The sequence below is a fragment of the Zosterops lateralis genome (assembly GCF_965231275.1).
Source record: "Zosterops lateralis genome assembly, chromosome: 5".
NCBI lineage: Eukaryota > Metazoa > Chordata > Aves > Passeriformes > Zosteropidae > Zosterops > Zosterops lateralis.
The window spans coordinates 31,671,972-31,699,507 of NC_139766.1; the positions used below are offsets into that span (position 1 = coordinate 31,671,972).

At 37.1% G+C, this 27,536-nt stretch overlaps 1 protein-coding gene and 1 long non-coding RNA gene across 8 annotated transcripts in view; one reads left to right on the forward strand and one right to left on the reverse strand.

The window, feature by feature from the left end:
* Window positions 1-88: 88 nt before the first annotated feature.
* Window positions 89-27,405, forward strand: LOC310909295. 3 transcript variants are annotated; one of them, XR_014590057.1, is made up of 5 exons: window positions 89-1,401; window positions 3,509-3,587; window positions 9,130-9,252; window positions 16,595-16,641; window positions 27,008-27,405. It is a non-coding gene; the product is annotated as an uncharacterized lncRNA (long non-coding RNA). The 3 variants fall into 3 exon arrangements; XR_014590056.1 differs by lacking the exon at window positions 16,595-16,641 and having other exon boundaries at window positions 9,130-9,263; XR_014590058.1 differs by lacking the exon at window positions 16,595-16,641.
* Window positions 3,462-27,536, reverse strand: part of TLR3 (toll like receptor 3) — a 33,432-nt gene continuing 9,357 nt past the window's right edge. Inside the window, exons 1-7 of one of the 5 annotated variants that reach the window (XM_083860962.1) lie at window positions 14,150-14,252; window positions 13,537-13,698; window positions 12,515-12,617; window positions 9,720-10,168; window positions 8,331-8,522; window positions 4,939-6,764; window positions 3,462-4,138 (exon numbers count right to left, since the gene is read on the reverse strand). In XM_083860962.1, the coding sequence (XP_083717088.1) occupies window positions 3,910-4,138; window positions 4,939-6,764; window positions 8,331-8,522; window positions 9,720-10,163 (2,691 nt within the window). In that variant the 5' untranslated portion in view covers window positions 10,164-10,168; window positions 12,515-12,617; window positions 13,537-13,698; window positions 14,150-14,252 and the 3' untranslated portion in view covers window positions 3,462-3,909. Of the gene's footprint in view, window positions 4,139-4,938; window positions 6,765-8,330; window positions 8,523-9,719; window positions 10,169-12,514; window positions 12,629-12,909; window positions 13,188-13,536; window positions 13,699-14,149; window positions 14,253-15,325; window positions 15,427-27,536 lie in introns of those variants that run through there. The other 4 variants (XM_083860961.1, XM_083860964.1, XM_083860960.1 and 1 more) reach the window with 4 other exon arrangements.

A 27,536-nucleotide genomic window follows, 5' to 3' on the forward strand; every position in this document is an offset into this window, starting at 1 on the left:
CGCGCTCCCAGCCGTGCTGGGCAGTTTGGAGAGCAGCAGAGGGTGTCAGTGGCACAACCAGACCGCTGAGGGCACACCAGTGGGGAATCATTAACTCTACCCCGGCTCTCCTACACTGGGCTGTCTGCAGGGGTGAGGAGAAATGTGACCACACCAGCAGCAGTTTGAGAACACTGGGATGGTATCATGGGAAAGGGAACATTGTGCCAGCTCAGAACACGAGAGGTCACCTTGGAGTGCCCAAAAGAACAGCACAGGCTGAAGGTTGGCCCAGTTGCTTTATACATATGAGCCCCAGGCTCATACATCAAGCCACTGGTTGTACTATCGATTTCAAGTTGGCAGCTGCTGGTACACAACAACCAAGGGTACAAAGTGAGGAATTTTATCCCTGCTTTGTCTTCCTAGCACATCAAGGAGTGCAATGAGCTGGCAGAGAGAGCACACAGAACATCAAGTAGAGGACTGAGTTTTGAAACTGGGATATTCCTGGCCTTTGTTCTTACAAACTGGAAAAAATATGTTCTAACAAAACCTTATGGAAAGGTGCACTTAAATCTGAAAGCAGCACAATCTGAATTTATTCCCAACATGATAAAAAAGCCCTGACTGAGCTACAGTGAAAGTAGCATAACCAAGCTCATTGATGGGTAGTACATTTATCTCAGCTGTGTATATGAACATCACTGTCTTTAACTTGTTCATTACTCCCTGTGTCCTGGTTCTAGCCAGGACAGGGTTAATGCTTGCAGTACCAAGGAGGGAATAACCCTGAGGTTATTCTGTATCACCTCACTTCCAGCACAAAGGGCAGTGATCCTTTCTGGTCTATTCAATGTGGCAAGAACTAACATGTTAATCGTTCACCTCTCTTGTACGTGGTGTTATTGATATTGTTCATGTTACTGTCCGGTTTTTGTTTCATTGCTTTTTCAAGTAAATTTTTCTTCTCTCAACCCATGATCTTTACCTTTTGTGCTTCCACATCTGCTCTCCAGCCTGCCAGGGGAGGAGGAGTGGTTCGATTCCCCAGTTTAGTGGTTCTAAACCATGTGTGGCAGTCCATGATTTATAACACCAAACTAGGGAATACTATTCCTAAACTATGCCACCCTCTCATTCAAGATATGCAGAAACAGTCAGATTCCACTCCTAATCTCCAGACTTGAGCATTCTGCTTCACTCAAGTCCTTTATATATTTTGCTTTCAATACAAATGGCTCCTCTTTAGTCCTATGTAATATCTTTTGATATTGCAAGTTTGGAACTACTTTTGATTTATTTGGTGTTCAACTCAGCAGCAAATCAGCATAATATAATCTGATGCTGCCCACTGCAAAGAGACTGCCCAGCTCAGACATAGACTGTGAACCCTGAAAGCACTTGCAACTCTCAGTCATGGTAAGCCCATTTATTTACTCTCAATAAAATTGTCAAACAAATCTACAGGAGCAGAACAGAAGTAGGTAACTTTCAGAAAAACAGGGAAAATGTATAGGGAAATTTTAGGTCTGGTATAACTGATGATTACCACTGACCCTGTGATTATTACTTTTGTGCCTTTTTAATACAGTAATTTATTCTCATTGTGAATCTCTATAATGTCTTTTACTGTGGTAAATTATTTTAAACTGAATCTGGGTGCTAAAATAACTGTCTAGAATGTATTCATCATATTTGTACAATTTAAAGGGATTTTTCACTCATTACCAAGTACTTCTTGTTTGTATTCCTAACTGTGTTACAAAACTAAGCATTCATAACATTTTTTTCACTGTTCTGAAACCAATTTTGAGGGCTTCTGTAATAACTAGAAAAATCTTTAGGAATTTAGACATGCTGTCATTTGTCAGGCTCTGAGGGTCAGAAAAGACCATTTGATCTTCTTGATCTTGATCTTCTAGTCTGACCTCTTGTATCACATTTCTCCATGCATTCTCTTCATCTTTCTGTCATTTTTAATATCCATGTGAACTACTAGCATTTTCTAAACAATTTATATTGATGTGGAAAGAGAAATTCTGCTGCTATGTGTCATTGCAGATTTAGGATAAGAGCCCTGTCACACGTTAGTCTTTAAATAAGAGAAAGAACAACTGACATGGTGCATACCTGGCACACCATAATTACCAACTTGTCTCCTCAACTTTCATGGCCTAAGCATGAAGAAAGAATTTGTCACTTCACCTGAATAGGTCAGAAAGATGAGATGAAAGCATCACAATGGGGATAATCCTATTACTGTAATTAGGGAATCATCATCTATCACTTCAGCTGTAAACAAAGCCTGTTTTCATTCAGGACTTCCTGAGGAAGTGAAGACGTCTGCATACCCTTCACTATTCCAGTGCATGAAAAAAAATCTTATTTCACTAATTATTTGTCTTGTTTAGGTTTTTATCATCATGGGACATAGCAAACCTATTAAACCCCAATGTTTTTCATCTATACATATAGCAAATAATGAGAAAAGCTGTTTAAAATGTTAAGTATAGAACTGTTTTCTAAAGCAGTAAAACGGCATTCTTGTAGCAATACTTGTGTTGAAGTTGATGAGTGGAAAAAGCAATTTAAAAATATTCCTGAGCTATTGAAGTATTACATACCTACTAAAAGCTGAGAAAGTTTTAAAAGGGTCCTTGAAGCAGCAATTAAATATTATACAAATGACTGCCTTGTGTCTAATTTACAACTTGTGCTCAGATTCACCATAACATTTTAGCCAGTGTTAAACATTATAAACAGCCTTGCAAAGCACATTTTTCTCAGTTTCAGCTCTCTTTCCAGGTCAAGCTGCTAGCCCATATGTTTGAACCTTAATACCCTGGCAATCGCCATCTAGCCCACATTTCTGTAAAATATGTTCAGGAAAAAATCAAACTAGATTAATGTGCAAGAAATTAAACCACAGAATTCTATCTGATTTCTTTACAGTTTTCCTTTTAACTATCAAAGGCAAAACTGTGTATAAAAGGAAACAAAAAAATTGAAATTAATTTTGTTTTGAATTTTTCCCACACTACTTCTAACTGTAGTCACAATAATGTTTCTGATACTATTTAAAACTATTTCTTTGGTTTTGTTATTGTTTCACCAGTAACAAAATTTTTGGGTAATGAAATTGCAGTAGCACCACTTTCTCCACAAAGTTGTCTTCTGGTTATATTATAAAAATATCTGTGCCTTTTATTCATTTCATACAGGTGCAGCAGCAGCTGTGCCTTGGCCGTGCTTTACATTGATTTCAAGTTCTATGTACAGGCCCACATACAGTTTTGTGTGCATTCTAAAAATCAAGATGACATCTCTCAGTATGCCAGCGCTCTGAATTTCACTAGAGAAGAGCAAAAAAAAAATTTGCCTGATACCAAATTTATTAAATTAGTTGACTCATCAGCCTGATAGTCACTCTTTGAGAGCAACCAGTATTTTAGCTCCCCCAGAAGGCATAATGACAAAGGTTTTAAAACTCACTTCGAAACTGCTTTATTCTTGATTTGAATTACAGGAGTGATATCCTGTGTTACTGTGTTTCACAAGGAAAACTTTCCTGTTTGAGGCACTGAGTCCCCCTTGTTTCAAAAGCAGTAAGTAGTGTCCACTCTACCTTCTACAAAGAATTTGCTGTTTTATCATTAGTGCATTTTCTTTTCTATATCCCCTTAGAGAGTCTATGCCTTTTCTACCCTACATCATTTCCTAGAACATCAGTGATTCTAACTTCAGTGCAGCTGAATTAAAATATCAGCAAAAACATGAATATAAACAAATGCATTTAAATTATAGTGACTCTTACATACATTTACAGGATGACAAACTTTTTCAGACCTTCATTAAGGCTTGCTAGATTTCCAGTGGTAGAAAATATACAATAAAATGACCCCATAATTCAAATCTGTAGTTCAAAAATCAGCGCACTTTACTTTTAGATTTAAGTGCCATCACTAATTGCTGATGAAATGCACAGACTCGTTCTCTCTGGGCTGGCCAGTTCAAGATGCAGCGAGATCTGAACATTCCTCTTCTCAGGTGAAGTGCATGATACAATTTGTAATCTTGGATATCATCAAGAAAGATCAGTATGATGGAGTCCCGACTTTGTTCAATAGCTTGCTGAAGAGCATGATATACCTTGAAACTGAAGCAAAAATAAGACAAAAATCAATGTTTTCTGTGACAGAAAAAGACCAACAATGCTTAACAGGGGTCTTAATGTCTATTTTGTGATAGACAATGGTTATTACTTTTCTTAAATTAGTTGCCTCTAACTAAAAAATAAATCAATGCTCTAAAAATATAACCTAAGTCTAGTGTCTTGTTATAGCCTTGTTTAGCAAAATCCCTTTCTTTATGAGACCACTATATAAGAATGGTAAAAAGACTAAAGTCATCTTTCAATGCTATTGGTTTCACTCATTGTTGCTCTTCTTCAAATGTGTGATTTTAAGGAAAGCAATCTGCAAAGGTGGTAGCCTGATTTTTGGAAAAAAAATCCAACCAAACAAAACAAAAGACCCTGCACAAAAAAAAAAAAAAAAAAAAAAAAAAAAAAAAAAAAAAAAAAAAAAAAACACCCAAAACAAAAGGAAAATCAACAAACCAAACAAGCAAAAAAAAACACCAAAAAATCCCAACAAAAACAAACAAAAAACCCAAACAATCAAATCAAACAAACAAACCACAAAAAACACCCAAGAAAATGCCTAAAACATTGACATAGATATTCAATGTACACTACCATATGTGTGAAACAATTAACTTAATTAACTAAGTAATTATCTGAAGTTACAATATATTAGGTAAATATATTGAAGTAGATTTTGCGTGGGTATTTTTCATTAAATGTTATTTTTTATTAAGTTACAATAAAAATATTTTGTTAAAATATCTCATAAGAATTTTTTTTCCCTTACAGATCAAATTTTACATCATACTCACTTTTTACACCAGGGATCCTGTAAGAGGTGTTCCGTCACAACAAAAATAATCTTCCTGCTCATTTTTATGCTGTTAATTGTGGCTTCAAATTCAGATACACCTGCTTCAAAGTCTCGTTCTTCTAAACAAAACTTAATTTCAAAGTGGTTAATTTTTTCCAGAGACATGAAATTTTTAGACACCCAATTCTTGTCCTCACTTGCATGAATCACATAGGCATCATAATAATACTGTTCTTGTTGTCTTTCAAATTCTTTAAAACCAAGCATTCGATTAACTAAAATATTCCAGTAGAAAGCTATTCTCCACCCTTCAAAATGGATGGTAAAGACAATAAAAATGAGTAGCATCACAGTAGTGGCAGAGATCACAAAAAAGAGTTTAAATGGAGCACTGTCTTTGCAGGCTGAACTATCAAAATACAAAACCAGACTACCATGATATTTGGGTGGGGTGTTGCAAATGTACTGGGACCTCAATCCAGGTATATCTACTTGGGTCTTATTAAGCCAATCAGCAAACCAAGCAATGCTTTCACAGGTACAATCAAAGGGATTGGAATCCATCTCTAGTCTTCTCAAGCTTCTGAAAGGTGGGCCAAATACATTTTCTTCAACTGAAGTTATCAGATTTTTCTGAAGGTTCAATGAATTCAGAGAGGCTTGGTCATCAAACAGAGTTGCTGGAAGCAAATTCAAATTATTCGATCCTAAATCCAAGTGTTTTAATTGAAACAGACCCTTGAAAACCTCAACTGGAATTTCATCAAGCCCATTTGATTTTAAATTAAGAATTTGCAAATTGGGAAGATCTTTTAAAAAAAGAACAGGGCCACCCGGATTTGCATGTTTCCAAAGCCGGGCTAAATTATTGTGCTGTAAATCCAGGATGCCAAGTTTGTCAAGTCCATGAAACAAGTCTTCTTTTATGTTTGCTATGTTGTTATTGCTGATATCCAGAATAGTCAGGTTGCGTAGAGGATGAAAGGGTGAAGGAGAAAGTGCCAGATTACTGCAGCCTACCTTCCTCAGCATCAGTTTTCTAAGGCTTGGGACAAAAATGAATGATTCACTTTGCAAAGTCAAGTTTTTATTATAGGAAAGATAAATATGTTGTATGTTATTGAGACCTTTAAACTCATGACCTGTAAGCTGTTGACTAATTTCATTGAGACCAAGATCAAGAATTTTCAGGTGTCCCAGGGAAGAAAATGCCCCACTGTCTATTGTAGAAATCCTGGTTTTTGTGAGGTTGAGAAACTGTAAGCTAGAATTAGCAAGTGATGAAAATGTTTTATTAGTTATTCTTTGTAAGTTTATGTTGCAGTTGCAGAGACTCAGATATTTCAGATTGTTCAGACCTGTGAACATATTAGCAGTAATTGCTGGGAAATTGTTATTATCCATTATAAGGTACTCCAGGTGGTACAGCCAATGAAAAGAAAAATCTTCAATTTTCCCAGTAAGTGCGTTTATGAGATTCAAATGTTTAAGGCTGGATAATCCATAAAATAAACGCGAAGATACATGAATATTATTAAGCTTCAGGTTTAAGTATTGTAAACTTGAAAGCCACTGAAATGAGTCATTTTCTATGGCAGAGAGAGAATTTTGGGAAAGGTTTAAAATTGTAAGATTTGTTCCTTGCAGTCCCTGGAAAGTTGTGTTGCCAATGTAGGAAAGTTTCACATGGCTCAGCGAGAGGTTTCGAATTGCTGTGTTTGATAATTCTGTGCAAAGTTTCTTTGTGCTATTTTCACCAAGTTCAACATTGTTCAGTATGAGGCCAAACAGATTTCCAATTGTATGGAAACATCCCGTATGAAACTGAAAAGACAAGAAAAAAAACTGTCTTGACCTAAACAAGGGGATTATGTAAAAAAGTTGACCAATAAAATGAAAACATGGAAAGGTTTTCAAATGAGATTTTAAAGCAGAATAGAACTTCTACATCCAGACTGCTTCACAGCCAAGTTCAGACAATCACTTTTTTGGAGTTTACACCTTTTATGATAATAGTTCTATCATTTATAATATGATTCTCATAAATCTGAGTAGTGTTATTTTAGAAGAGATAGAAAGCAGCTTAGTGAGATGCAAGTTTGTATCCAAGACTGAAACTCCTCTAGAAGTATCTTAAAATTTTTGATATCTTTCTTCAGCTTTCTTTTATTGGTATCTGCTAGATATATTAATTTACTAGTTATTAGGTCTGCAGACAGACAAGAAGTAACCCCATTTCTCTGTGCAAGCAGAAGCTACAATGAAATCTAATACTAGACTAGGCTTTCACAATATGGATCGCAAGCTTTTACCATAGTGCTCACCCCTCACCTTGATTAAGATATCAGTTGAGGGATTTAAATACTCCATTTGTCAGAATGATTCAAATGCATACGGCTGCTTTTTAGATAGCAACACTGTAAAACCAGAGCAGCTGAAAGTGGCACAAAGTAGCAGTGCCCAAGAAAGGAGTAGTGCCATTTACTATCCACACCCTGTACCCTTGTGCCAGAATAGCAACCAAGCCAAAACAGCTGTAGAGTTTCCCCAGTGATCCAGTGCATTGGCCTCATAAAAGCTGGTATCAGAAAAATGGGAGGGATGAAGCAGCCAAGCAAAAGAGGATGGTGAGGTTCACTCTTAGCAGTGATACAAACTTATACCACCTTAAAATATTCTTGTAGGTTCAATGTACATATTTTTAGAGATCAAACAACTGGGAAACAAAGAAAAAGAAGCAAACAAAAAATCAAATGAACCAAGGCAAGTCCATGCATATTCCGTATTTGTATGCTGAGAGTCAACCAGTTTAGAATTTCCACACAGCATCACTCTTCAAAGAATTGTAACACTGAGAGCAGGTCAGAGAGCACACTGAGTAGATGGAAGACAAAGTACCCATGTGGGGTTTTTTTAAAGGAGTGAGCATATCTTTCTGGAATAAATATTTCTCTGGGGTTCTCATAGCCACAAGTGAACACTCTCTTTGATTAACTGGGAAGTGAAATCTAGATTGTATAACCAGGCTTGCAGAGTACCACACTTTCTACCCACTTAGAAAGTATGTCAGCCCTTCATCTTCAGCACATGCAAAAAGAGTTCTGCACGGAAAATACCTAGTAAGGTATTTAGAGCACCTTGATTTAGGTCTTGCTTGGGACTTCTGATCTACATGGAACCAGCCTGTATGAAACCACCCTGTGCTGATTTCAGTGGAAAAACAGTAATTCTGTTAATCACTGCTGGAGGTCAGGACTAGTGCTGTATAAAATAGAATGGGTTTTGTACCTCAGCAGATCAAATGTAAATGCCATAAAACCATAAAGGGTAAATCAGGATAGTTCCATTTTATGCTTACACCTGTTGAATTTCTGTTGAAATGCTTCCTACCTCTTTTAGTGGATTTGATGACAAATCAAGACTATTCAATGAGGCATTGCTAAGAAAACTGAAGTCTTCTTTTTTCAACTCAGTGATTTGGTTGCCACCCAACATGAGGTCATGGAGTTTCTCCAACTGTTGCTCCAGTCCTAAATTGGCTGACTTCAAAGAATTATGAGATAGGTCCAAAATAGTCAAGTTCTGGAGAGAAGATGCAAAAAAAAAAAAAAAAAAAAAAAAAAAAAAAAAAAAAAATTATGTAATACAACAAAAAATTTAGAAATATTTCTTTTGAGTATAAATGATTAGAAATTAGTTGCATTGCTACACTTAAAATAAATTTGTAATAGAGAAATGGCAGCTTTCAGAAGAAGTATTCTGTATCTTTCACACCAGCAACTTCCATGGTATTAATGGTATTAACCTGCTAAAGTAACTACTGCCAACCAAAGTAGACTTAATTAAAGTTCCTTAATTCACTGAAGGCCCTCCTGCCTCAGAGAAAGTGATAAATGCAAAAAAGCCAACAGCTGACTGCAGCTACAACTATTGCAGTGTTAAACATTGCATTCCATGCTTTTTAAGCATGGCCCAGCCCCCTAAATGGAACAAGGAAGGTGAAATTCCCAGCATGGAAGCTGGCTGCGCCCACTTGTGCTCAGTTGTGTCAGCAGTCTTACAATGCAACTGAAATGGAATACTGACTTTAGCAGAAAAGTTAAGACCTACTCAAAACCACATGCACACTCATTAGAATACTGAGTGACAATTAATATCTACACCCTGTCTTTACTTTTTTTGTCCTTAGGCTCTTCCTTTTGCATGATTCCTGCCTGATGCAAAGACAGTTAAATAGTCCTTTCCTGCTTTCTGTGGTGGTTCCCCAGTCTCTGCTACAGACAAGAATATTTAACTACACGTAAACTACCAGGTATAGCAAAGGTACAATAAAAACATTTTTACTCTTTCTCAATTCTTAAAGTCCTGAGAGAATTACATTCAGCCTAAGCACTGGCCTTCCTGGTTTGAATACTTAAACCTCAACCTTGAGAATTTAGGCAAGAAACCAGGCAGCTCAGATTTCACACCATCCACCTCGCTGCTATTCTCATCATCAGCTGCTGCTATTCACTCAGCACATATCCTGCATGGAGAGGTGCTTCAAAGGGATGCAATACAGAAAAAGGAATGGAAAGCTTTGACTCACAGAGATCACTGAGACTCCAATGTGCTACAACAGAAGAAGCCACAAGGCCTCTTCTTCAGCAATAGTCAGTGAAAGATTATATGTTGGGTACTTTGAGATACCAAGGCAGCAGTTCTGTATACACACTGGAAAAAACAGTAAATTCACCCTCTGCACTTTATTTATGGAAAAGGTGCACGTCTAACTCTTACCTTCAGGGTGTTGAAAGGACCATTTTTTATATTTACTTTGTTGTATCCTAGACTGAGCTCCATCAGGTTGGTGCAGGAAGCAAAGACTCTGTCAGGAAGCTTAGACAATTGATTATGTTCTAACTTCAGAATCTGCAACAGGGGCACATTTTGGCACAATTCTGGTTGCAGTTTAGAGATGGTGTTGTAGCCTGCATTCAAGTAAACCAGCTGACTGTACTTGGTCAGATTTGCAGGACCTAGCTGTTTTAGCTGATTATGAGAAATGTCCAATCCTGTTATATTGTTTGGAAGATCAGAGGGAATTTGACTCAGCTTTAGGTGACTGCAGTCAGCCATTTCATTTTGGATATGACATTGCTTTCCAGCTGATGCACACACCCAGAAGACAAACATCAGTCTGAAGTATAAGCTGCTCCACCAAAGAATAGCATTTTGCATCATTCTATCTGCAAAGGCAAAATGAACACTGCAAATTACAATCGTTTTGACACAACTTGCATTTTCAACTGAATACTAAGCAAGCAAGGCTTAAAAAAATGTGATTTCATAGTGAGCAAACAGTCAGTGTTTTTAACCGATGAATTTTTTTCTGCACTCATTTCTGCAGAAAAGTTAATCTAATAATCTCTCCAAATACTTTTATTTAAAAGCAATAATATTGTCTTACATTAAAAAGATATGTTCAAAAAGCTACCAACTTTATCTATTATCAATGAAAATTTCCAATAGCTTTCTCTTTTCTGATTAATTTTGCATTGCTTTAACATTCATAAAATACAATATGACAAATTGTACATAAGCCTCTCAATGTTAGTAATTAATCTCTGAAGTTAATTACATGTAAAATATTTATAGTTATATGCAGTAAAAATACATAATATACCACATTTCTTTTACTTCTCTTGCCAATTTTTATTTTACAAGTCAATCATACAAAATTCTAACTGTTATTCCATCTTATAAAGAAGAAATACCAGGCTATAGGAACATAGACGAGAAACTAAGAACACACAAAATAAATCAATACCAACATAATCAGAGAAAGAAATGGAGAAGAGCCAAGATGTAGAGGAGACAGTGCCCATACATTTAGCATATTTATCCAAATACTTTCAGGAAAACTCATACATTTAAGAATTTATATACTCCACCCCATTAGTTTTCATCATTTAGATTAGGATACCAAAATTGAAACTCTAATTTTCAATTGTTCTGTTTTGTCATTTGTAATTTCTAATGAATCTTAGGCTTTTTCATACTTGTTCATTTTCCATTTAGTATCCATTAGATTTAAATTCACCTGGTGAATTTAATCTTCATCACCTGGTAATGAAACTTTACTGCACAAGGAAGAAAATAATTTCATATAAATTCTGACCAGAAGAGAGCTGTAAGAGCTCAGAAGGGTTTGAGTAACCTTTTGAGCCATATACCTTGTCTAATTAAATGACATTTCTTCTAATCAAAAGAAGAGTTCTCTGTATTTTCCACATTATTCTCTCCAGAAATAACCTTTAGTAGAGGGAGAACCTTGTGAGTGCTTGCCAGATCTCTTTTTTCATGCTTTAGCAGAGGACAATAAGCTTAAGTTCCTGTCTTCAATTTTTTCTTTTTTAAAAAATAGAAAGCTTATACTTTCAACCCTCTGATACTTAAAGTGTCTCACCAGTCTTGATACACACATGTCTGCATGGCCTTCTGCCAAAAAACTTGGAACCTTCCTACCAACCTCAATTTACCAAGGAGTTCAGTCTCAGCAGGATGGGCTCCCAGGCAGAGAAGGCTATTATTGCCCCCATACAGAACAGCCTATAGATGGGAATAAACCTGCCTACACTTTACAAGAAGGTTGAAGAGTTTCTCAAAAGACTAACTCATGGGATATATGAGCTTTCTTACTTCTACAGCTCCCATTTTCCTTTGCTAGGAACCTGTGTTTAATTAATATGATCCAGATTTGAGCACATTAGAATATTGCACTTTAGCGAACAGTGAAACAAGAAATGAGAAGAGAAATTAAATCAGCACATTTGTATAGAAAAAAAGAAAAAGATCTTCATAACTGATGTTTTCTAAAGAGACAAATTTCCATTAACATAACAAAAACACTCTAAGGAATTGACACCGCAACCTGCAGCCAAACAGGAGCTTGGCAGGTGAAACCCCAGCAGAGTTTGACTCTATGGCTGACCTGCCTTTTCAGAGGGCATGCATTAGGACTCCTCCAGTGAAAAAAGTCACATTATAGTAGCCAGAGGGCAACCTCATGGCTGCCTTTTTGGGAGCAACCTGGCCATCTAAGGAAAGACATTGTTATAATCCAGTAGGAATGGGGATACAAGCAAGGGATAGACAAACATAAAACATGTCCCTCTAAACACACAAAACACACAAAGGACTACAAAAGATGGTTTAAAATAAACTTTAATGAAAAAACAATTCCCTGCTGGGGACTGCATGTCAGGCTAACCCACATCCTGCAGCACTCATAGCCTGGCTCTCCACTCCTCTGCCACTGGTTAATGGGGAAGAGGAGGGGATAACAAACTTGGTCTTGCAAAAAGCCTGGCCCACTACGGCTGCTGCCAAACACGGCACCATGTAGCTGAGGAAAATAAAGGACCACTTGTTCTACCTCTTTCCTCTGCACCCCAAATACTGGAAGCACTAAGGAAAACAAAAGGGAAGCTTATCTGTGACAGAATCTTGCATCCTGGTCTGCATCATTCTCAGTGTTTGCTTTAGAGTGATCAGGCAGCTGCTGGGTTCTGCAGCAATTGTTGCCAGCTCACCTTGAAGTTGGAAAGGCGGAAGAAATGTATTGCACAATCACAAAACAGGTTCTTTAACTGCCTTCCAGCAAGGCCCAATGGGCTGCCTTTTCCTGTTTCTTCACTGCAAGAAATCTGGAATCAGTTTTAGGAGTTTTAGCTTTGTCTGGGGGTCCAGTGAAGAAAGCACACACCCATTATCAAACTTCAGGGACAGCATTTCAGATGGGCAAAAGAAAGAAATACGGTTTTAACATTATGAGCAAGAACTTTAAAAAGTGCCACTGACTTGGCTAACCTGCAAGTTAAGAGAAATCCAGGATCAAAGAAATGACCCAAACCCCTGAGCAGCACTTTGCCTTTGCACTTCGACATTCACATTTATTACTATGAAGTGAAGAATTTTACCAACTCACCTCTGCGGGCTTTATCCCCTCCGCTCTGGAAGCATCCCAGCTCTGCACTAGTTCCTCAGCACACGAAAACCGGGAGGAGACACTGCCCGGAGCCGGGAGAAGTGAAAGCGAAAGCGGGGCGGGGGAAGCGGCGCAGCGGCGGGACCGGGACCAGCATCCATCCCCAGCAGCCCCAGGCCGGGTCCCCATCCGCAGCCAACCCTCTGAGATAAAGGGTTTCAGAGGCGCTGGGCTGGAGATATCCCCTAACCTCACAGCTGGGCTGCTGCTTGTGCTTCCTGACCACAAGTAAACCGGTGGAAACACACAGATGTGTCACAAATGGGCAGCAGAATCACACGATCCTATTTAAAACTCAGCTACAATTTATTCCTGGCTATTTCCATTGTCTCTGAAAATTCTCAAGGGCATATCCCAAAAGTTGATATCCTGACTGACAGATTACTGACATAGGAATATTAGTTTTTAAAGTAGAAACAGCAACTATGTTTCCTACAGAGCCATGTACAGTATTCCTTTTAAAAGGGAATTTAATTATGTAATATAGTAATAGATTTAACTTTTTGTATTTTAAACCAAAAAAACCAACAAATTGCTTTTAAAAGTTTGAGTTAAAGTTTCAGGTACCTCTTTCAGATGTATGTCCTCTTCATACTGTTTGTAGATCTGTGTGTCCCTGCTTTCCAGAGAAGCTGATCACCAGTATTCTGGTGGGGACTTTCTCAGTACCAGCTTCTTGACATGATAAAAAGTGCTATTGCTTCAACAGCATTGGCATTCATGAATATTCTGCAGAACTGATACATCTCTATGTAGAACTCACCAACAGCTGAGGTCACCTGGCATTTTTAAGTAATTGTGTGGTCCCTTCTTAAGTGAGGAGTGAGTAGCTACAGACAAACCCCAAAAATAATAAAGTTGGGCTTTAATTCTTTATTGGAAGCATTTGAAATTATAACCTGCAGCAATGTGTTAACTGCCTGCCCATCTGGAGCTCCGGGGAGAGAGGGATCTTGTGCTGGTTTCTACCCTAAATCTGGGACTACCAACAAATTTACTGGCTGGGAGACAGGCTGGGTAACAAAGAGGTCGAGGCCTTCACTTCCTACTTCTGTTCTCTGAATTCTTTTAGCAATTTTTATTCTTGGAGTTGGGACACAAACTGAGACCAGAATCACAATCCTGTGGAGCTGAAAGGCTCTAAAGCCTTTCATTCCACTTCACAGTTAAAGATCTTAACTTGATCCTCTCTTTCTTCTTGGTGTGGGAAGAGTAAATTTCTCTTTCATGCTGTCCAGTATGCTTGTGTAAAGATAAGGTCATTTGATCAGAGGCACAGCCAGCTGAAGTCACATTAAGTTAATCTTAGAGAAGGATTTTCACTTTGTGTGTTGTAATTCTGCTGCTTTAGAACATAGATCACATTGATGGTAAAAAACATAATAATTAACAGCCTTTTCAGATCACTATTCCAGCATAACAATACTGTCTGTTACTTTATCTCTCCCTACACCATACTCATAACTATAGATAAAATGTGCTTTTTGATCTCACCTCACAATTTATTGCTTCGCAAACCTTTCTTCCCTATATACAGAGAAGACTATTAGGAAGCTACAGTTTTCCCAGGCACAGTGGAGAAAACCCATCTGATGTTGGTGAAGCTGTTAATTTTTTCACTAAGGCCTTTTCAACACTCTAGCCTCATGAAAATATCAGTGGCTCAGGGAGACACAGCCCATGGGTGGTCAAAAGCTCCACTCTTTTGGAGCTCTTGCACTAGGGGTAAGAACATTTCTTTTAGTACAGAAAAATTCAAAACAACGAAGCTCTTGTAAACATTTTGCAGTGTGATTTACAAGAGTCAGCAATAGGACTGTGCAAGATACACTTTAGGGCATACGGAGCCAGTGCAGATTCAACAAGTATGGTTGGTAGTTCTGAGGTGGGCAACACAGTGGGTACATTTGTGCTCACCTCAAGTGGTGTGCAATCTCATCAGGTTCCCAAGCTGACATAACACCCCTGTAGCCTACTTTACTCTATACTTATGTTTTCAAGTTCTGGAAAGAACATGACAGCACATAACGGAGGGCATAGTCGAGCAATCCACATGTCCAGAGAAAAATTTAGAAAAAAAGTAGTACAAAAATTAGGCAAGGCTCTCACATTGTGGACAGGGTAAACTTGAGTGAGGTGGTTCTGAAAGGTGACAAAACACAGTCAGGCAAAATACTGGAGATGTAGTCATTTCACTTACATGTTTAAGAGCAGAGTAACCACCTGCTGCACAGACCCAGCTTAAGCTTATCTGGTTCACAAACACAGAAGGGTGGGGATGTACATTCTCACAGAACACTCCCAGAGCTAACATGCCACCAAAACTGAGCCCAGAAAAAAAGTCTACCGATCTTACCTGATCTTCAGATACAAAAATGTATTATCTTAGCACATGGCTAATGGGACTTCAGTGTTTTTGTGAACTGCAAGTCATGCTGCAAGCATCGGGGGAAAGACCTGAAATGAGAAAACACATGCAGACACTTCAATGACTATCAGCCACTCAAAGGTGAAAGCACCGTTTTCTGTGGTTGGATTCAGACATCCTATGCAGCAATGGACGGGTTCATGGAAACAGAATTTAAAGATGTCTGGAAGTGAGCACAGCTACCAGGAAAAAAAAAAAGCAGGAAAGAGCAGACCTGAACACTAGAGATCTGAGTCAAGTCTTGACAGGAAACTCCTGCAACATCAAGGCAGCTGGAAGGGAGGACAATGTGGCAGACAGAGTTAGCTTGGATCTGCCTGCTGAGACAAGAATAGATGTTTCTTTTCTTGTTACTACATGAATTTGGCTAAGTTTAACTTATTCTTGAAGCATCTAGCAGGTCACTTGACTTTGGGATGCAATAGTTCCTCTAAGGCTGCTCAGTCAATACTGCTCATTTACAAGTTGTAAAAATTACATTGCATTTGCTTTTTGTTGACAAAAAAGTGGAAAAGAGTATGCAATGAATCACGGGCAGAATATGTTGATTAGCATCCTCCCAAACTTCAAAAGCAAAGGAATTTGCTTCCATGGATTTCTTTGTTTAATTCCTCTTGTGAAAAAAAAAAAAAAAAAAAAAAAAAAAAAAAAAAAAAAAAAAAAAAAGTTTGTGAATAAAACCTGGGAACATGACCTGGGCAGGTAGCTAAGAACTCCACACATTTTTGAGGATTTAAGCTATCTAGTAGCCAGCCAAGAGCAGTGGCTCTGACTAAAGCGTTTGTCACCTGGAAGTAACATTCAAAATGCAGAGATAAAGTGCAGCATTGACTCATCAGCTTTGACACTGTGGTGTACACTTTTCTGATGTGTTGCACTGACTGTAAAGATCAACCACAACTGTAGAATAGGCCACATTACCTGAGCAGAACAGGTATCTGAAATATTCTGGCCTGTAAGGACATTCACAAAAGCTCATTTCACTACAGTTAGGTTGCTTTACTTAACTTAGTCAGGAGGCAAATTAGAGAACTGAGAATTCAGCTCTAGGATGGATTCCTGTTCAAACAATACCTCTCCTCTCTTTATTGGGACAGGCAGCCTTTACAACCCTTTTCACTGCATCTTTCACTGCTCCAGCAAAGATGCATCAATATTAGCACATATATTATGTCAATGCCTTTACTTTTCATCTAGGGAATTATAGTCCCAGTGAGAGAACCCTGGAGCCAGACAAAGGAGAAGTGAGTAACTTTTAAATTAACCTTTTAGACAGGGTTAGGGAAAGTCAAAATGTTTCACTTCATTATGCCACCAATGTTTAGGTTTGCAGCACTGGATTCATGTATATATAACTATTGCTCTTAAATGTTTTATCCTTTTTTGTAAGGAAGTAGTAAAAAAGCTAGAATTTAGGACTTAGATACTCTTGTGTTGTGGAAATATTTTTGTACCTCCAAGAACTCTCCCCAAAAGGTGACAGCCTTCCTAAAATCTTGTTCTTATCCAGATTTCTAAATTAAACATGCATATTAAACATTTTTGATTAGAAATAGTTTCTATTTAAGAGCATCTTCCCACAGTATTTATTTGTCTGGTTTCAGAATCCCTTCCTTTTTTGTTCTTCCCCCTTTTTCTGCAACATTGACACACATGTTTTCACAGTAGATTTCCAACAGGAAATCCATATCCCAGTGTAGGTCACATACAGTGGCTCCCATGTCAAGTGGTTTCACTCTGATCACAGCAAACTTTATTATTAAAGTAGAAATTTCATCATCTGATTTATGCTCATGCTTGCAACACAAAGAGCAAACATTAGGACAAGTCTGCCACTTTTAGAAATATTTTCCCACTGTGCTTTGAAGGCAATATAATCTCTGGCTTCTGAAGGTAACCTGTATTTAAAAGATCCACAGCTGCATTTTAGCTTTCCATTTACTGAAATCTCTGTCCAATATTTTTTCCATTGATGTTTTTCCTGAGGCATCACTGTGGCCTCAAAGCCCTGAATGCTCAGATTCCCTTTGAGCTCACAGAAGGTAAAATGCACAGAAGTAAATAGCTGTGAAAACACGGCCAGGTAGTCCACACTTTCTAATTCCTCATCCCCAAGAAGTATTTGGCAGTACTGACAACTGACTTCAAATCCAAAATTTCTTCTTTACAATGGCCCAAGCACATGTCTTTTCCACATTTATTTTCTAATGTCTCTCATGAAAATATGGAAACAGTAGCAAGTTATTCTTTAGGTTGTTTTTTCCTCATGAAAATAAATGTATTTTAAACCCTATCAAATTTCAGTACAATGGAAGGAGACAATCTTGGCTGCCAGGTATTAAAAAGTTTCTAAGGTGCATCACAACAGCCATATATATACAGGAGTTGCTGTATCTAACCTGCCTCACAAGGTAGTAAGAAAATCATAAGCATGCTTTTAAATGCAGTGAATATTGATTGGGAGCATTCTGGAAAGATCAGTTTACATGGACTCCAAACAGATGATCCTTCTGTGCATTCTACCTAACTGTGTGGGATTTTTGGCAATGCTCTGTTTTATTGTGAAGAATTCAAGGATATTCGCACATTGCTCCCAATACAACTTTCTTCAATTTGCCTTCAATTAACTACTAAAATCAACATAATACCATTTTAGTTACAGGTTTGAGGTTGCTGGGCAGGATAACCAAAGAAATTGTAACAGTCCTTATAAACCAGATTCTGGTATCTGGGGAACAACTACTTGGACAAAGTTTTTGAAGAAGAAATACCAAATAATTTCAACTTCCTCAATAAATTTTGACATGTTAGAACTTATTTTAGTAGTGGTAAATGTAACATATGTAACCTTAAATGTAACAAATATAACACAAATTATGAACTCAGTAAAAGTATAGGACAAAGTAACATGATTCAATGTTCTTAAAACAAACTTTGGTTCTACAGGTGTTTAAAATTTCTATTTTTCATTCTGAATCCAAGTGAACACAGCAGCTATTTGAATCCCATCAATAGCTCTTTTAGGTCCATTGTCTACAGTGTCATTGTAGCCCTCTATTTGCAGGACAGAGTTAGAAAATTATTGACAGAGAAGAAAAAAAGAAAAGTCAATCATAACTGCTAGCAAAAATATCAGGCTTTAACTATAATCTTGTTAGATTGAAATATGAGGACCTGCATGTTAGATTATTACCAAATTTGTCTGCAGACCGTAAACATCTGTTGCTTTTCTAAGATTAAGAATGTGAAAACTTTTATCTATAAATAAAGCATGGAACAATATCTTTCAATTCCTTTTCCTAGTCAGAACAAAGGCACAAAAAATAGAGAAGTGCTTCTTATTGTAACTGGCTAAATAAAACACCTGTTTTAACAGTTGATACACATTTACAATTTCATTTAATTAGTATGTCAAGTTTTATGTAAGTAGTGGAAATATTAGTATTATAGACAGAAATTTGTCTATTAAAATCTGTGAAATTCAAGAAAACATTTTAAAAATGAATTGTAAATCACTGGGCCTGATTCAGTGTCTTGCAGCTAGAGACTATTACAGGTTTTTTACTGTATTGCACAAAATGCATTCCTTGAGGTCAGTTTCTTCTTGCCTACAGCTTATTGCTTTGAGTATACAAAATAAATTTGGAAACAACTGTTTGTAAATACAAATAGGCATTTGCATATAAATATGTTCCCCTGCATGGTAATAGCTCTGCTGTTCTCCATTAGCCATCCTGATAAGTGGATTTAATTACCTAATGCACCAGTCACTTGGCTGTAATTTTGACCCAGTGGGGAATTTAATGGAATAACAGCATAACATTCAGACTGATTTGCATTAGGGAAAGTAAAACTGCAGAACAATGTTAAGAAAGTGTGACTCACCTCTCTGTTTAGCACAACTGAAACAACATGTCTGTAATATTGGAAATGGGTTATCTGTAGGGTTTCCATTTTCTAAAGTATCAGGGGGTGCTTGATAATAATATAAATGGGCAGTAAAGACAAGAAGAAATCCTGCAGTGTGTTGTGCATCTATGCAAACAACAGAAAATGAGATATAGAGTTTGTGCACTTAAAATATGGGTCCTTGCTGCAGTAGTGAGACCACCCCAGGCACACAGAAACTTAAGAAGCATAAGGCCCAGGGATGAGAAGAGAGCACATAGAAAAAATTACATCTAAGACTGGCGTCTTGCTCCACAGCAGGTTACATTGGGTGAATTCTGACTTAATTTACCAGAAGTAAGGATTTATCCTTCACTACTAGTAACACAGGAAATATGCTAGATAACCTGACAACTGAAGGTCACCACAGAAACTACTTAAATCTGCCCAATGAATTTTTAATATCTGTTTGAAATCTTGCATTATGCAAACAATTGCTGATCATTGTTAATTAAAAAAAAAAAAAAAAAAAAAAGATACTGAGAGCTAGAAACATTCTGCAAGAGATGATTTTACATTCTGCAGAAAATCTTGCCATTAGGAATTTCTTATTAATTTCTTGCCAAGCAACATGGCCAAATAAAACCTGTAGGTGACGGTCCATGTAATTGGGATCTGCTTCCTGCTTTTACAGACAGTCTGCATCAGGAGGATCTGCCAAACATCTGCACAGGCCACTGTCACAGACCATGAGACACTATGTACAATGTAAGGAACCACAAACCTGCACTACAAATTGAGAAGCAAAGAGAATATTGCACAGGAAAAGTACAGGATAGAGGACATACATTGACAATGGTAGCATCCCACAATAAGAAAATCTGTTATAGACCTGTCTATAATATGTACAGGGCAAAGAATTATTAGAAAAATTGTGACATGAAGCAAGATATTGCCTCTTGTTCATTTATAGCGTGCTTGTGGTTTACAGATATTATACCACACACTCATCTGAATTGCTGGGTTGCTCAGCAATACAGAAATTAAGGCATTACTTTTTCAGGAACTTGAAGCTATTTTTAACAGAAGAATGTGGGATTTTAGAATCCCTGTATTTTATTTCTCCAAAATGAAAATGCAAACTTAACATGTTAATCTATTGGTTGTAATCATGTCATTCACATTATGCACAGTAAAAAACTGTGTTTTAAAGACAAGTTTATAGGCTTCTTGTCATTTGATCAGTAGATATCAAGTGAAAATTAGCACTCCGATATTTTTCTGGATGTGAAGATAGCCTGAAAAAAATTCACAGTTCTAGTTTATTATTTTTGTTAAGGTTTCAATTCTGTCATCTGCTTATTGGATGATGAAAGCAGAACTGCTCATTTGGAAGTTGCTTAAGAAGAAAGCGAGTGTAAAGAGACAGACAGAAACAGGAAATTATAAGAAGAGCATTAAAAAGTTCTGTGAAGAACAGTTACAGTAATGTTACAGCATTACAGTCTATGGAAGCAACACACACTGGAAAAGAAAAAGGGACAACTTGCCAAGCAGCGTTTTTTGGACTGTCTAGAAGCCTTCTGAAGCAGCAGTTTCTGCATGTGTCTTGCATGCTGAAAGATTTGAGAAAGTTTTGGTTGGCTTCACCAGCCTGCAGCTCATTGCCCTGACATCACTACTGAAGATGAGGAAAGTAAACCCAGAATATGTATTATGCCAAAACACCATGCCTATGTTCTAGCTTCCTTGGAGCCTTTCCCTTTAGAATATTGCCTTTTTTGATTGCTTCAGCCTTAGTGCAAATTCTTTACCATGTTGAGTTTCCATGTTTATACTGTTTCTCATCATGTACACATGTGAAAATAGGATTTGCACACAAAGATCATTGACAGTTTAAATTTACAATATAGATTGACCTTCTGAAGGTCATGTTTTAGGTAGTAGGAGCATCTTACATCCTTGCCCTAATGCTGGCCAAGTGAATAAACAAAACCCATCAGGAATTTCTTATTAATTGTCCAAAGATTGAATCTACAATTATAATTCAGCCATTGTCTTCATCTGTCTAGTTAATACCTCCAACATTTTTGATTTCCTGGTATTTAGGTGAGAAATGAAATCTCAATATATGTAAGTAACCTACTTCAGTTCAGCGTGCATGGCTATAGCAAACATAAAGTATAATCCATATTGGGGAAATAAAGCACCTGGGCTGTATTGTCTAAAAGGGACTTCACATCAGTTTTTCCTTTTAATTACACCACACAAGTTAGGTGCTGTATTATGTTCTTCATGGCAACACTTCGTAAAATCAGGGTCTTCTGTCTACATAAACATGACCATAAATTAAATTAATTTCTCTTCAATTGAAGTTCAGCATCTTAAATCTATATACCTAGTATCTGTACCTGTAATGAAAACAAATGCATGTGTATATTGCACCAGCCAGAGTGTCTCAGAGTATCCTCCAAACTACATAATTGAAGTTTCTCTAACTGCTAAGAATCGACTTTGGAAGATCTCCCTTACTGTACTCTAGAAACAGACAATGGGTACTACGCATCTCTTCTGATTTGAATTCCTTGTGTAAACAGTATCGGGAAAAAAAGCCAAACAAACAAAAACATGAGGTTTCCATTTGGAGAAACCATAGCAGATAGTAAAGACAGCAGATTTGATACCATATAGTACTACCTGGCCAAATACATAAGCAAATACTGAATAGGTTTCTTGAAATTCCTTGAGATTTTTAGACCTGAAACTATTAGTCACTGCTTTACTATGGCCAGTATTTGAATAGAAGTAGGTTGCTACAAACATAATGGATTCAGAATACTCTTTTTGCACTTCATTATTTAGCAACTGGAACTATGAGAAATATTTTATTTTAGGTACTTTTATTATAAGAAAGTTAGGAGAAATGTGTTGAATCACTTTTTCTGTATAAGAAAGTAAAATAATTTCAAAAGCATAGAGCTGCCATTGGTGCTATTGGCTCTATGTTTATAACAAGAAATGTTGCATTTTGTTATTTTGAAAAGGCAGCATAGAAGTATCAGGTTAGCAGTTGCACTTAGTCATGGTGTCAAATTTGCCAGGGTTTAGTACTCTCAAAGAATGCCACTAGATGTCAGGAGTAACTTTCTGCAAAATGCTGACCAGCCGGTTAGTATCTGTTAAGAAATCAGTACAAACCTCAGAAGTAGCTCATGAAGTCCAAAGTTCGTTACGGAAAACGAGTAATTGATCCTTCAACTGCTTCAGAATCAGGGATGCTGCACAATTTTTTAAATTCAATTTAAAATTACAAGAAATTCCGCAGTCTTATCCCTAGTAACTGAACATTTAATACACATAGAATGAATCATTTTATTCAACTGAAAAAAAAAAAAAAAAAGGCCAGGACCACAGCATATAGAATCTGGTATATGTATTGCAATCACTGCTCCTAAGCTGCCTGCTGCTGCTACTGAATTTGCCAGAATTTTATCCAAATAGCATAAGGAGTAACATATGGACAGAACTGCACTTTAACAGTTTTATAACAGACCACATCCTGTAAAATTCAGAGATGCGTCATTATGACAATGCTGAGATACCTAAAATACAAGGCTTATTATTCCTAAGATATGAGCCTTAACCTTCTCCAAGACTGCCCACAAACTATTCATAGGATTTTCTGGTGGAGGATTAATTACAAGTATGAAAAAAACAAACAAACAAACAAACAAACAGCAAAACACCAAACCAGAAAGCTGCAAGCACTCAGAAGATTTTTTGGCAACAGACAGAGCACCTGAGAGTTCTCTTCTGATTCAACTAAGTGTCTCTTCTGTTAGCTAACTTTACTTCCTGTCATGAGAATATATGCCTTACTAAAATGCCTTTGACCTGTTTTTTCTTTCTGAGTTCTTGTTCTAATTTGTAGAAGCAAGCAGATCTGAACACAAAGTGTGAAAGTTTACAATGTAGGAACACTTGGTTTTGGAATCTAGACTTTTGCACAGCTCATCAAAGCTAGCTATGAAATCTATTCATATCCAGTAATGATAAGTTATTTTGAATTGGCAGCATAGGTAGTGGAATAGTCTTGTACTTAAATTTCAGTACTGGTTACTGTATCTAAAAAGACATGAATTGAAGGCATAAGTGATGAATAATTTTGATTTAATATTTTGTTCCAAACAATGCCAGTAGAAAGTCATGTTATTAGTTTTGTTTCAGATATGGGTAAGGGCAAAGTGTGTTGCAAATAGTATGCAGATGATAAGAAATTCTGTCCTTTGATGTTTTCCAACAGTGTAAGCCTGGGCTGGCTGTTTTACTACCCTTTTATCATTTTCTCTATCCTATAGGTGGAGATGAAATTAGGTTTCAATTTCTAGAGCAAACATGGGCACCTGCGGATAGAATATACCGCATATTATCAGCTTTTATGTGTGTGCAGCCAGGAATGAACAGCCTACAACTGAACTGGTTTTCCAAATCAGTTCCTTCCATGAGATTTTTCCCACCTGTATTTAAAGTGAACTGATCATGAAATCCGAGGCCTCAACAGCTTCCTGAAGGTGATTATTGTATTGCTATTTTCTCCATTCTCTCCTGTTCCATTGGAATGATTCTTACAGGCAGTTGGGTATTGAGTGAATTAAGTTTTAAGTCCTTTAGCAGATAGAGACCTGAATTTATAGAGCCTGACAGCCTTAAATTCTGGACATTACCATAGTGTTAGTGCTGGTTGAAAGATTCAATTTTAGTGCTGGTAGTGCTGGTTGAAAGATTCAATTTTGAAATGTCAAAAAAATCTGCAAAAGAGCCACAGGGCAAGTTTTACAGTCCTTGCAAGTTCTATAGTCCAGGAACACTTCTGGGTGCGCAACAGCATTGAGCTGTCTTACCTAAGTCACAACGTCTGGACATACCTAAGCACACAGCAAAACTGTCTGAGTCAAACAGCTTCCTTGAGCTGTACTGTTTAACTTCCAAATCATTTCTGCTACCAAGACCATTACAGTAGGTACTCAGGAAAAAATAGGTAAGAGACAGCAAATACTTCTAATTGCAAATAAAATCACTTCTCTCAAGAAGCAAGATAGTTCACAGCACAGTTGTCTAGTTTGTCTACTTTGCAGACAAGTGCAGAGGTGAACTGCAAAAAAAAAAAAAAAAAAAAAAAAATTATGCAGGGAGACAAAATATTTACAAATTTAAAAATAAAGGGGTTCAAATCTTATTTTAATTGTCTTATTACTTTACCTGGATAAATTTTTGGCTACAAACAGTTATTAGGAGAAAAAAAATAAAATAATAAATTTCACAGAACCCAGGATCTTAAACCTAAAATTAGTGTCATGTCTTGAAAAAATGTCTTTTCAATAAGCAATATTTGCTTTAAGTAAAAAAGTAAAGAGAGGAATCATGTGCAGACCAGCAAATCTCACCAATATTGTCAACTGGAACCATAACACGCACAGAATTTAGATTCTCAGAAAAACTCTGCTTGGCTTGAAATTGACCTTACATCAGGAGTAAAACTTTGGGCTAAGAAAGCCTTATTTTGCATGTTAGTCCAGTTAAGTCGACAGCTGGAAGCTCTTACATAAATATGACGGCTAATGAATAACCTTCCCTCCAAACAAGCTGAGATTGTTTTGTTTTGTTTTAAAGAATTATTATTAAAATTATAGCTTTAAACACAAAACAGTGAGACAAGCAAGAAAGCTGTGGATCAGGAACACCAAATGTACAGAAAATTTTTGTATGTTCTTTCTATGCTTTAGAAATTCTCATGATATTTTTAACTTATCCCTCCTTGTTACAAAGATATTTGTTTGCACATTCTCAGAGCAACTATTCAAAAGAAATTTCTCTCCATCTGAAGCCATGCCCTTCACAATATTGACAAGGTCAGTGAGGTCCACAGGAAGTCATTTGCTGAGTAAGTGCTAGTCATGCAATTTACAGCTGCTTGGATGAGCTGTTTTAATTTACAGCACAGTTTTTCAACTTGTCAACCTGTGTTAAAGAAAAACACCTAAATTATTATCATCAGTGTTGTTGTATTCTCTCCACAAGTGAGAATGTTATCCAGATTTTTAATGTCACGTATAAGTAGGATTATAGTTTTATGTATACCAGGAACTGGAATTGGAAGAAGAGCCCACTTTATTTTACAGCCACTTTTCATTCCTGTCACATGTAATATGAGATAGAGAAATAAGATATCAGAGCTCTGGAAGCAGTTCAGGGACATAATTGAAGGAGTGATTAATGCTATTGCATAGACAGGCTATCCTTAATCATTTGGGTACAGAATAGATTGTGACTCTTCAAAAATACTTATAGCAGACATTAGAACACTGTTCTCTGCCAGTTACCCTGCTTTGTTTCACAGAAGTTTTACATCAACAACTTGAAAAGTTGAAAAGAAGGACTGGGGGGAAGGTCAAAGGATATCAAAAAAAATGATTAGTTCTCTTAAGCAAATAAAACACTGTGTTCATAAATACATTCCTGAACAGTGCCTGGAAACACATCACAGAAGGGTCCTCTAATAAAGTAATCATATTATTCATTAACATTTAAAAACTATTCCAGCACATTGCTCTCTGGTATGTTCTCAGCCTGCTTTGCTGCAGTTAAGAAAAAGGTCCAGGGTTCATAGGGGAGGGCTTGTAAGCAGCTCACAAACAACGTGCTTGAAATTCCTTCCTTTTGTAGCAGGAGTGCAAACCTACAGTTGAATAATCAAGCTATTGAACTAGGATTTATGCCAAAAAGACTAATTTGTAAGCTGTGTCCAAAGTGTCTGGGTTTGAAGTGATTTGCATATTTCTTCCTCTGTTATTCTAGGAATGCTATGGGAAACTTGCTACCCCAGGTCTCAGCAGTAGGTTTCTCATGCATACCTTTCCAAACTTGTCTTTTGAAACATGAAAGCAATGAATGTGACAAGCATCAATGTTATATTCGTGTAGCTTATGAATGCAGGTATTCATGAAACAGGATTCTAACCTGAAATTCCTTACAATGTACAATCAGATTCTGTTTATCTAGGTCACATTAAAAACCAATCATAATGATTTATGCAAAAGCATAAGGGCTGTGATAAACATAAATTATGAAAGTCTGCCAAATGTTTATGTGCAAAGATAAAAGGCAGTATTATAGCTGTGAAATAGGAAATAGAGATGACATTGCATCGAATTCTGGGCAGCCCTGGGCATTCTCCAACACAAACTTATTGTTCAGTACTCTTCTACAAAGCCTGCTCTTGTAACTGGAACTGAGCAAAAGTAGAAGTTTTCTGTGACACTTCAGTATTTACATTATGGTCCTTATTTCACTGCATAATAAATTTGCTGTTTTAGTCATGGGAATTCATTAGGCTACCAACTTAAGTCACTCATCCCTTTGAAATTGTTTTCAAATGCTACTTTAAAGGATAGACAAAAATTATGGCAGAAGTGTTCACTTTGCTCCAGTCAAATTATATTGAATGGGGAAGCTAATGCTCGGCAGTGGATATTCAGTTTCAGTAAAAGAAACAAGTAAGAAAGCTAGGCACTAAAGGCACAGTTGGATATAGGTCTTTTTTGATTACTTCAACCCACACATACAGATGCATCTTCTTCCAGGGTTTGACATTTTACCAGGATGTTTTGCTTTTGACGTACTTTACTTCTTGTCTGAGCTATTGTGTTTGTATCTCCTATGCAGACTGAAGCAGAATCCTTTGGAAAGAGCATGGAAGATGTGCTGAGGTTCCTGTGCTGAAGGATAAGTGAGCATGCCTAATGGAAAGAAGGTTCAGGACACTGCAGAGAGGGCTGCCTCACTGCAGAGAGTGCTGCCTCACTGCACTGACCTGCCGAGCACCAGGGGCAGGGAGGCTTTCTAGTGCTGAGTGTGGTGGGGAATGTATTCAGTCATCCTTGGCAAGCCACTGAGATGCTAAAAGATAACTTGTCACCACCTCTTTTCCCTATCGACCTTGTTGTGCTGTGAAGAACCTTTCTATAACCACAGTCCATTAAGGGGGTGGAGTTACAGACCCTTAACTTCAAAGCACAGCAACTTTAAGTTCATCCTCTGAAAAATCATCCTAATAAAAACTTTTGCTGTAAAGACAGCCTCCTGCTGTTTACTTGTAATTAAATTAAATATACCCATTAACTGGTTAAAAATGCAAAAGCTTCTTCCTCTGCATCTAAATTGGTGTTTGAACATTTCAATTTTCTTGGTGCCA